Source organism: Azolla caroliniana, unplaced genomic scaffold, assembly GCF_043228905.1.
Source record: "Azolla caroliniana isolate FFs.n. ecotype wild unplaced genomic scaffold, voAzoCaro1.0.p SCAF_16, whole genome shotgun sequence".
NCBI lineage: Eukaryota > Viridiplantae > Streptophyta > Polypodiopsida > Salviniales > Salviniaceae > Azolla > Azolla caroliniana.
The window spans coordinates 2,781,773-2,793,971 of record NW_028230451.1 but is presented as its reverse complement, the minus strand read 5'-3'; the positions used below and the strand labels follow the sequence as shown (position 1 = coordinate 2,793,971).

Below are 12,199 nucleotides of genomic sequence, written 5' to 3'. Positions count from 1 at the left end.
CTCTATTTCAATATCTTTTGACACTTACTCACGACTTCAATGGTGCACCATTGAAGTTGAATGTCATGGTGCTAATGCTTGAAGTAGTGAACCAAATATGTATAGCAAGCCAAGCAACTAAAACATATATCTTCTTTAACAAACAACAAATTAGATTGATGGCAATTCCATAACAATTGTTCGTTATGGTTACTCTATGACATTTTTTTACCTTAACACTATGGTAGAATCAATGAGCAATACAGGTATCCAAAGTTTTGTTCATTTTCAAACCTTTTTTGTGGAACATGCCTTTGTTTTCTTAGAGCTACTAATATCTTCGTTGGAGTATTGTCACAACTTACAAGTCATCCAAAAGCAATGTCTTCCCTATTCACAGTATTAATGCAACTATTACTATATATAATCACAATATCTAGTAGTGCCCATTATGAGAATACTTTGCACCTTTTCACTTAGTGATAATTGGGGACATATCAACCCCTCAAATATAAGGGTAGACGAAAAGCATTATGCCATCACAATATTGAGTATACAACATACTCAATCAATTGGACAGCCACCTTCCAAAAAGGATGTATTTCTTGCAATTGGATAGACATATTAAACATGAATGATGAGCACAAATGCAATGATTCATTGTTGTGTAGCTCTTAGTATGATAATCCCAAAATTTCCCCTTAGTTCATGTTGATTATTTCATGTCACGTTAGCTGGAAATTTATAAAAATTGCACTGTCAAAATATGATGCATACAAAATATAGGGATAAGAAAATTGCCAACAATTAACCAATTAAAAATACCAAAAGCTCATAATAAATTGCTTAGCAAGCCACATGTAAGGTTATTTGGCTGCTGCCTTTATTTCGCATCGAGGAAAGAAATGACACATTGTAGATCATTTACCGATCTGTTGCATTCAAAATTGTCAACGGAAATATCACTAGTCTAAACACTCACAGACTGTCATGCAAAAACTACAAGAAAGCATCGCCATCCTACTGTGCGGCAATAATAACAGTTCGCATCATTTCTTTCTCAAATAAAAGATCTTCAAATTATGTGACCTCGAGAATATCCAGGAAAGTAAAAAATTCCAGAAAATATTACTGCAAAGTAATACGTACCTATGTGAGGACCAGGCTATTACAATTCTTACCAAAATTTTCTTGTAGAGAATGTTACAAGAGAGATTCCTAATCTCCGAGCAAAACTGCTTCTAAATGCTCCCTATAGAAAAAGAAAAAAATCATGCCTTTGATGTAAGATCTAACCGTCTCTTCTTGGATCGCTTCTTAGATGTATTCTTCTTAGATTGTTTTTCTGATCCAACCCCTGTTTTTTGTGGTTCTGATTGTGGCAATGACTTCAAAATGTTCTCCATGAACGGTGCGCCAAAATGATTTACACATAGATTATAAGCAGATTTTCCTATCACTTTCTTCATGGGTTTGTCTGGCAATATCCGTGAAATGACTCTCAAAAGAGTGTGGCAGAAGTGACGACCTTCAACTTTCCTCGCTCGTTTGTTAGGAGGCTTTTCTATCAGAGAGACCAGCAACTTGCTCAACATCTGTATGTGTTCCTTTAAGCATGCTTTGAATTGCTTGATCTCCTCCTTGCGACTGCTGTTGTGCTGCAAAACTGATGTCAATAAAACTATGGCTTGATGTTTAAGACATTCGGATCGTGAATCCTCACATCTTTCCAAAAGAAAACCCAGGCTAGATGACCCAAGGCCAGGAAACCGCATAAAAATCTCTTGGAAGAAAGATAACTTCAGAAAACTCTTTTTGTGATTGAAAAAATCATTCATAGATTCCTGAATTACTTTTCTCAAATCATCCACAGTTTTCTTTATGGTTCCTTCCATATTTACACTCCCTTCAGCTGTCTGAAATTGCTGGCTACTCAAAATTTTCATAAGCCAAAAGCTGCAAGCCTGAGCCAATTCTCTTACACTTTTGACCTTAGACCTTGATGACAACTTAAGACATTTTTGAAGCAAGGGTTCAAGAGTACTTTTATCCAGCTTTGGCCCTTTTGGGTATTTCTTTGATTTAAAAAGCTCGGTTTTGAGTATCAAACTGATCTTATCGGCAAGTTGTGTGCTTCCACCTACAGAAGAAGAGGCTACAAAAGCTTGAAGCAGGTGAGGCACTGCCATGACACATAAAGGATTATCACTTTCCTTGTGGAAAAAGAATTGTAAAAGTGAAAGCACTCGAAATTTAAAATGCATGAGCTGTGTCTGCGCATCCTTCCCTTCTCCCTTCTCCCCTATAGCTCCTTTCTGCTTTAACAGATTCACCAAATGTTTGTCAATTCTAAACATGGCCTCATCATCCATATCAGAATCGCTGCCACTGCCACTGTTTTCAGGATCATCTTCTGCTGCATCTGGCTTTTTCTTAGAAGACTTATCGGCAGTCAAATCTGAAACAGAGTGCTCTTTTCCTTGACTCTCATCTTCACTATCATCCGTACCATCATCATTGCCCTCAGTAGCTTTTTCGTCGTCGTCGTCGTCGTCGCCATTGTCATCGTCATCGTCGTCAGTTTCTTCAAGTTCAAGAATATCATTGACCTCATCTTCATTGCCCGTGTCTGGAATAATAGATGCATGTCTCCTAGCATATCCAAGCTGTTTTTCAACAACTCTTAACAGGTTCAGCATAGATGCCTCTGTTAAATCAGAGCAAAAACATCTAAAGACCTGCCAAATCAGGATTCACAAAGCTATTAATTCAGGTTACAAGCATATGTATTTGCATTGAGCTGAATGCAAGTGAGATGAAAGGTGAGCAGAAAACTATCAATTAGTATTCAACCTTCACAGATTCAAAATACCATATTTCTACAATTAAAAAATATTAGTGACAATTTCTATGTTATATTTTTAAAATAAAGATGAAAATGGAGAAAACATTCACACCTGCTCAGCAGCAGCTCGTATTGGCGCAGATGTTTCTGTCAATAAGGATAGTAAGATGTCAATCAGGACATCGATGAAGTTTGGAAGCTCTTCGCCATTATCGCTGCCCTCTGTGTCCACATCAATCAGATCCCCAAAAGCCCTTTTACAGCACATAATAAGATCTGCTGCAATTTCAACAACTTGAGAAGTGACAGAGCGTAAGAGAAGTTGCATGAGCAAGGAGCACATGGCTTCAATTTTTTTCACTTTCTCACGTTCACATTCCTTCACCTGTAAAACAATGTAAAAATTGTTTTTGTCACATGAATTTGACGAGGCTGATTGCCTCAGATCTAGACAGGATGACACAGCTTACCACGGCAAAGAGTTGGGATATACATGACTGAAGAGCATTAATCGCATCTCTATCATCTTTTGAAATGGGTTGAACTCGTGTGACACCTGGGATTTGTTCAAGCATATTACATAGCTCAAGAAAAAAGAATCTCAGATCAGAAGAATTAGGTACTTTCTTTAGGAGCAAATCTTCTGGATTCATTTTCTTGTCTCTTGATATAGATGCTGATGGTGAAACATCCACTAACAGACTTTGCAGACGAGCTAAACAGACATTCCTGATATCTTCAGATAAAGGTGCTGGTGGGAAAGTAACCTCTTCATCTAGCCCTTTAACTTTACATTTTGTTCCCGGAGAGCCAATGAAAAGTGCATTCACAGTTAGAAACTTCACGAGTTCTTTCTGTAAGGATAGCCGAACTGCCAATTCACCCTTCATTTGCTTGACAAAGACACAAAGCTGATCAAGAACCCAATGCTTTTTAGGTGTGTTAGGTTTCGGACCCTCAATTTTTGGCATTTTGCTTCCCTTCACATCATATAGCTCGCATCCACTTTCATCATTAGTCAGCCACATATCTTTTGCATTGAAAAGTTGTATTAGTTTCTCATATAGCAAGAACGATCCCTCTTCAGATTTCAACATATCCATGAGCTGCTTCACAGTTTGTGTCCTTGTGAGTGAATCAAATTTCCCATTGCTACAACACTGCAAAGACAGGATAACTGCAGGAATTCGCTTTTCATCAGCTTTAGCCCATTGACAAATGAAGTCTATGCATCTCTGTGCGGATTTATGGAGAAGGTTCCCCTTGGCTACAAGATTATCAATGAGGCAATGCACTAGTGTCTCTGACAAAATCCAGCGAGTAGAATGAGCAGAGGCTCTTGGGAGAACCAACTGAAGCAACTCCATTACCAAATACTTTCGCTCATGGGAAGATGGTAAGAGGGATTTATTAACCACAAGTTCCCAAAATGATGCTACTCTCTCTTCAACTGTTTTACCTAACCCATTTGCTTCTGTTTGTGGTCTCTTTTTCTTTTTCTTAGGTGTCTGCAGAGCCTGGCTGTTTGTTTCCATAAATAACAGATCTACTAAGATAGTCCAGACAGGGTGAACTCGAGGATGACAACTAGATGAATCCTACAATTTAACATTAAGAAAGTCAAATACTTAACATAAGAGGCAAACTTTCACACAGCTAAGTATAGAAGATAAATATTATGCAAAATATATGCATCAAGCTAAGATTTCTTTTTAATACTAGTATATACTCAAAGAAGGTACTAGAGAGGAAAATAAAAGACAACACTGAACATTAGCAGAGATGAAGAGATGTTACAAATCTCTACAAAAGCAAGCCTGATGAGACTCGAAGATTGTGCAGACATGTCAAAAGAGAATCCAGACAGCTTTTCAATAGTATCAGTTGAAAAAAGCAAGGTAGATATAATAAGACAAAATGATTCAAAGACAAAAAAATGATTAACATCCCAAACTTGGAACCATTAATTATCAATACCAGGTGCAACCAGATCATAAAAAGAACGAGCCAAAGCATTTAACACTAAACGTTTTTGGTGAATGTTTCTAGTAGTAATTCCTAAGCTATAAGTAGAATAGTGCCCAGCTATTGTATAAGCTGAAAGCCAGCGGTTCATTGCTGCTGTTTTCGTTCCGATATTGGACAGTGATGAGGCAAAATTCCAGCATAAAGATCACTTGTCAAAGCAAGACATCAACAATTTACAACATAATAGGAGGGGTTCAAATATCATATTGTGGTGTATATACAGACACATCGAATCTACATTTGATGACAAACTTTTATCTCCATTTTATTTCCATTACCAATACCTCTTAGTTTCTGCTAATTGCCATTGTAGCTAAGTGTAAAGCATAGAACTGGATAAATACCAAAATCTTGGACATGTAAGCTTGGTATTAAGTTTGAACCTTCGCAAATAGTCGAATATGAGATTTATCTTAATGATTATTGTTCATGTCGGCCTTCAGACTGTACAAACTATAGTGGCTTTTGCTAGATTTGATTTTCCTTTCTTAATGCGGGACAATCAAAAACATCATGTCATATGAAATACTACTTAGGATAATCAACTACAATGCTCACATTGTTGTGAAGCAATTGCCCCAGCAGTTCAACACATCGGGCACGAACTGTATGACACGTAAGCTTCTTTGCTTACAAAAGGTATCATTCATATGGGCTGAACGTGTTCAACAATTCATAAAGATATCATTGCCAGGAAAGGTCATTTTAACCCTAAATGGAAAGTAACCCTGTAAAATCATAGAAAGGAAAGTATACTCGTATTGGGAGAATGAGTACTCGATTGATGGGTGGTATGGCATCAATAGTTGTGCATGGACAAGTCAAAAGAACATAATAATGCAATTTGTGGAATTTGATAATTGACTTTGCCTTCATTCATTCCATGACAGTGTACTTGTTTGGTCATAATCATTTACATTGATGATTCTTCATTAGCCAGACAACAAAGGAAAATTATGTCCCCTGCCAGATCATCTGCAGAAATCCAGTTTGCTGAATCACTAAGTTCAGATTATATCAGTAAGACAAGTTCTTCGCATATTTCACATGTGATTTTGGAGAGACATGCAAACTAAAGGTTTCACGTACTAGAGGGAAGAAATCAAGTGCAATCCCCCGTGATAACAAAAAACCAATCTGGCAATAAATTTCCTTCTTAGATCATATTGCTCATCATACCTTCAAAACTGGAAGTAAAGAAAGCACATGATCTGGTTCAAATAATGCATCGATGCTATGTGAATTGGGTAATAGTGGACAAGAATCGCGAATAGATGTTGGAAGCTTTTCCCAAAGTCGTAAAGCCAATAACAATGCATCCGCATTCTGGTTCTCTGTATCTGCAGTAAGAACTTCTTGGAAGAGTGGACTGCAGAAAATAGTGTCTGGCAAACGACTTGACGCTAACTGCATTCAAAGATGGCCATCAATAAGCACATACTACATTGAAAACTCAATTGAACACAAACATGGCCTTTGCTCATAATTGTCTACACATTGTTTATTGCACCAATTTCTTTATAGAGTAAATAGCATTTTACTTTTGAGGCTCTGAAACTACCATTAAAACAAACAATAATCTGACCTTCCACATATGGCTAGCTTTAACACAAATTATAATGTTGTTCTGTGTTTGAATGCAAATGATTTCTACCAATGAAATGCCTTGTAGGTAAAACGTTAAGTAAAGATCTAATTTTGCTTATCCAGTATCCATATCAACGCATGCAGGTTGCCTCAAATTTTTAAGAAAATATAGCAAAAAACCAGAGTGCAACATCAAAATCAAGTAGGTTAAATCAGAAACATTTGTATTCCAAGATCAGAATGTATAAACAATTAAAAAGAAATCTTAAGACTCAAATGAAGATCCCAAGGGAAAATAACAACTGGAAGTAACAAAGAGGCAAAAAACCTTCCAAGGATACAACCATGAAGCTCAACTACTTCACCACTACATTGCCAAAATATGACTCTGATCCAAGGTCAGCATGCCAACTAAAGTCAAAGATTTATGTACATTCATAATATCAAGCCAAGAGTTATATATGATCATAAAAAGTAATGATAACCCCCACAAAAAAAAAGAGAGAAAAAGGAAAACAAAAAATACACAATGAATTTTTGTACATATGAACAGGGCAAATTTTTGATGGGTGTCATGCCCATCAAAGGCCATTTTGCCCGTTTAGTAAAAATGCCCGTCAAGTGACATACTAAAATTCTATTTTCCATGTCATATTATCATATAAATATATGTATGTACTATGAAGTGTATATAATAATATATTTATATTGTATATATTTTTATAACACACTTAAAATAATATCATCATCATGTAATAATGATATACATTTTCATTTACTAATAGTATTAATTAAAATTTGATTGAAATACTCTAAGAGTGTAAATTCTAGGTTTGATTTTAATGTTTTAAGTCAAGTTAAAACTTAAGTTTTTACTAACCTTTTTTTTCGATAAAATAACCATTTTTTTTTTAAAATTATCCATTTTTTGTAAGAAAATAACCACTTCTTTTCAAAAAAAAAACTCTGTTTTTTTCCAAAAAAAGCCTCTTTTTTCCAAAAACATTTCCTCTCTCTTTTTCCAAAAAAATAACCTTGTTTTCATACTTAATAGTAAAAACATTAACACGATATTTATTTTATGTATTTCATTATCGTTGTGAGGTAGTTATGTTGATTTGTGTTATAGTAATGACATCTATAACAATGTAGCATTATATATAGTTTTTCATTTAAAAAATTTGTATGTCAAATGTCAAATGTCATGTTAGTTTTTGCAATCTTATGTCATATGACATACATCTTTAAAAAATGCCCGTCAAAAAACTTTGATACTAACCCGTCAAATTTAGGCCCTGCATATGAACACAAAAACCATGTGTGCAATCTGCACCTCTAGCACGCCCACACCAAACAAGAATTGTGAGATTATCTACTTCATCATGAATAGCCTAGAAAAAAGGATTTCATCCGAGTTTTCATTACTCGGATAGGCATAGGTTCATTAATGACCTAGTGAACCTAGTTTCTGCTCAAATAAAAGGTAACAGCTCAGTCCAGCTGACAAAATCAAAGAGTTTAGAGCCTAGGTGATGCACCAATGACATCTACAGAGGATATTTATTCCCAAAGAATTAATCCTCAGAATGACCATACGCAGATGGAAATATGATAGTAAGTACATTGGCGTCCTGTACCAATACTTGCGACAAGTAACATAATTTTTCCATTTTAATTTGTCGACATAAAAGAATAAAAATACCTTGTCTATTAAATGTAGCAACACTGTGATGGCAGGTTCACGAAGGAACACCTTCTTTTTTGCCAAAGAAAGCAAGTGTTCCGTGATCTCCAAGGTTAGCTCTGTATTTTCTCTGGCTTCATCATCAACTGACACTTTCCCCGTTACAATAGCACTTAAGGCAAATAGTTGTCCAAGAAGACCGTCTCGCTTCTCCTGTATTCATTCATCATAAAAAAAAATTCAAGAGATGATCAGATTATAGACCTAGTTGTAAGGAAAGGCACATACTAACCTGCCCTTTCATAGATGATGTCACATCTAAATTCTTTTTCATGAGCTTCATGACAGATTTTACTGTGATACATGGAAGTGCTTCGAGTAAGGATGCCAAAGCCGTTGCAAACCCTTGCCGTGCACTCTGTAAATACGCATCACATAATTTCTCATTGTCGTCATCTTTGAGCAAAAACTTTAGCAACAAGTGGAATATGTGTGTACATCAGGAAAAGCTTACAAAACCATATTCTTTCCCAAGCAATAGGTAGTCATGGAGCATAATTTATACACATCAAAAAACACTTTATGACAAACTGTATACATTCCAGAGTAAAAAGCTTTGTTGCAAATCAGTGAGAATCACAGAAAAAGAATGGCGTAGAACTGAGATATAATTTATTCAAAGTTGATACAGAATACACAGAGGAATTGGCAAACACTTACTTAACATCTACCGTCATCATAAATGCAGCTATTAAATGTTATGAAAGAAACATATTCAGAAGGTAAATAAAACAAAACAATTTATTTGAGAGGACCACTATAAAATGTTTGAGGTGCTCTAAATACTTTGTAGGAAGGTGGTAGTACCAAATTAATGTCTATCCCAGTCTCAAGAATGAGTTCAAATTTTCAATTTCTTTTTTAGCATGTACAAAGCTGTTCCTTTTGCTAGTCTTGTGGGAAAACCCTAGATTGTGAAGGACAATAATCAATAGTGCCTTCATGATTAGATAAGTAAAAATATAACTATGTCTCGCTCATGTGCGAAGTAGCTTCACCTTGTGTTCAAGGTCCATTCTGGTGAGCAATGTAGCCTACAAATTTTCCACTTGAAATTTACACAAACACTTTCGACACTGAACCAACAATTATCCATCATGATGACAGAAATAGAAAGAACACTTTGTTTCAACTCATGGTCAAGACATATGCAATTTATGTAGGAAATATCTTCATCAGATGATCATCAAAAGCAATTAAATATAAACTTTTCCATAAAAAATAGCCACACAGATTCTGTCAAGGAAGAATACACAACTTTTCATCACAATTGCAGACTTAAAAGTAACATAATATCTGACTCTCTAATTCATGTATGGACTACCTAATGCACTTTATGGTCAATGAAATAAACAGAATTTCCATTCAGATTCTAAACATAATGAAAGACTGCCACGAATATGTACATAAAAGTTTTTCCCGGGAGACTTTTGTATGAACTTACAGTCAATGAAACATAAAAATCTTCAATTGAGATTTGACACAGAAAGAAAGACCTCCAAGGAGTGAATTACGGATGAAAAGAGAGAAGCAATGAAGCTTTCATATTTTTCATTACGCATGAGGACATCCAAGAACATGAATGTACAAGTCTTTCCACCAAAATCAATAAGCATACATACAGCGAATGCATCAAACAGAAAACAAAAGGCAAAAATAGAACATACCTCTCTAGAGGACCCGACACCTCGAACAAGGCGGCGGAGTGCATATCGTACAGAAGGAGCACAGTTCTGAAGTTCTTCTTCTTCTTCTTCATTTTCTTTCTCTTTCTCTTTATCTTGTGCTGCTCCGTCGTCATCATTGTCGTCATCTTCTTCTTTTTCATCTTCAGAAACATGAGCAGAAGGAGAAACTTGCTCGGCAACACGAATATGAGGAATGTGAGGGTTACCAAAACCATTTCCATTGACACTGCCATTGCCATGAATTACCTTAGGAATGTTGCCGCTACTGTTGTTGTTGCCGCTACTGTTGTTGTTGCCGTCGTACAGGGATTGAGCGAGCCTGAGGTCATTGACGAGGGAGAGAGATGCTTCTTCCCTGACAGAGGGGTCTCCTGAAGACAACCTGTAATAGACCTCCATCGCTAAGCTGTCGAATGGCAGCCCGCTCTGGCTGTTCCTGTTTGTTTCTGTCTCTCTCTCTCTCTCTCTCTCTCTCTCTCAGGGTAAGCAAGTATTTAGACCTCCTCAACAAAACACACATTCTTCCTGTGTTTTCAGATATTCGGCTCCATAGCCTCCCCTCTCAAGCTTGAGGTTTTGGATATTTACAATAAATACCCCTGTCTGTTTCTCATGCCTTCTTCCTTTGCTTGCTTCCTGCCTTCTCCCCCCCCCCCATCCCCATATCCCTCTAGGCTCTATCCCAGGGTTTCACGAGGAAACATCTCCATCATCGGTCGAGTTCCGCCCGGAACGGTGTTTACTCCTCGAACATTTCGGTTATGCCATGTGTAATTGGACATTCGGTCCTCTCTACCCTCTCGCCAACGTTACGATAATTACCCGTGTGCTTTTTGTCGTCCCCTCGATATAAGGAAAGGTTTATTCCTGCCGATTTTCTTTTCGAAATAATCTTGAGAGTGAGGGATGCTCCTCTGGTAAATATCCAGATACTCGCATGTGCCAGATTTAGCGAAAAAAAACTATTTTATTACAAATCTCCCGTTCATGACATGTTATTGGATGTGGTTGCAATCATCATGAGGCAAAAAAAGTCGCGTATGTTGCTTGCACGAAAGAGAAACGACGTTTAGCCAGCTTTGTGTCTTACGATGAGCTTTGTCCAAATTATAGCAAAGAGTCAATCAACTGACGTGTTTGAAGCTTTCAGGGTTTTGTGTATATATGAACTTGTTGACAGGGAGTTTGAATCTTTACAATGACTCATTGCAAGTTTGTCAATCCATCTATTGCAAAATGCCTCTACCATTCAGTTCCAATTTTCCAAATAGCTTCACACTTCACAATGTTCAAAACTAGGACTTTCTCCATTCAATGCATTGCCTAATCCTTGTTTTTTATTTGTTTGTTTATTCATAAGTTAGATTGCTTTCATGAGAAATTGGCCTTTCACTCTATATTGTCACAATCATAAAAGCATCCCCAATGCAGTCCTCTCTCAATTCTACCATCAACGATATTTCAACTGACAATTCTAAGGTTGGGGACCTTTAACTAGACAAAAACCAATACCTCCAAGCCAACAAGACATACATAGGTTGACCTTATAATACATCTCGAAAAGCTCAAAATGCATTGCTAAGCTTGATGACCCCAAACCTATGTACTGTCACTTCGGCAACTTGATTCTCCTTTATTTGCACCACAATCTCATTGGGTGATTTTGCTTGCTTGTTGTGTCACTGATGGGGGTACCTAAGCGGTTAACACATGGAAGCAGTAACAGAGAGGGACACTAGTAGTGGGGTTGAACCATATGGAAGAGGGGATTGATGTCTGTTGTTAGAGATGATGAGCCTAGATGGCTTCGATGAAGAAGAGATCAATCAAATGAGAAAGGGGCCTTTTTGGAAATAATGAAAATGTAGTTCTCTCGAGCTTTAGCAAAACCTCTCAAAGTTTAGAGATGAATTGAAGGAGAAAGTAGCAATGGGCACGGTTTTGGCTCAAACCAAACCAAACCGTTAACCCATGCTTTAATGGTTTGTTTTTGTTTGGATTTTCGATAAACTGTTTGGTTTTGGTTCGATTCTAAAACTCGGTTTATAGGTTTTTGGTTAACTTTTTTTTAACCTTAATAGTTTATTAATCTAATGGTTTAATTGACAGTTTTTTATTGATTTAATAAATTTAACTTAAATGCTTATTTAATTTAATGCATTTTTGTTTATTTAAATGTTTAATTAATTTGACTTAAATGATTAGGTTTAAATTTTTTATGAAATGGTTCGGTTTGGATTCAATTTTTCCCTAAACGGTTTGGGTTTAAATGGTTTAGTTTAAATACTTGAGACTCGCATAATACGTAAATTTCGTGTTCATCTAGTA

At 36.4% G+C, this 12,199-nt stretch overlaps 1 protein-coding gene across 1 annotated transcript; it reads right to left on the bottom strand.

Moving 5' to 3' along the window:
• Positions 1-1,011: 1,011 nt before the first annotated feature.
• Positions 1,012-10,346, bottom strand: LOC147853582 (DNA polymerase V family). The gene is made up of 7 exons (XM_087332008.1): positions 9,851-10,346; positions 8,416-8,541; positions 8,142-8,336; positions 6,032-6,259; positions 3,295-4,422; positions 2,937-3,209; positions 1,012-2,717 (listed from the first exon to the last, which is right to left on the bottom strand). The coding sequence occupies exons 1-7, from the start codon at positions 10,268-10,270 to the stop codon at positions 1,251-1,253; spliced, it is 3,837 nt and encodes a 1,278-aa protein (XP_087188134.1). The 5' UTR covers positions 10,271-10,346; the 3' UTR covers positions 1,012-1,250.
• Between the last annotated feature and the right edge of the window lie 1,853 nt (positions 10,347-12,199).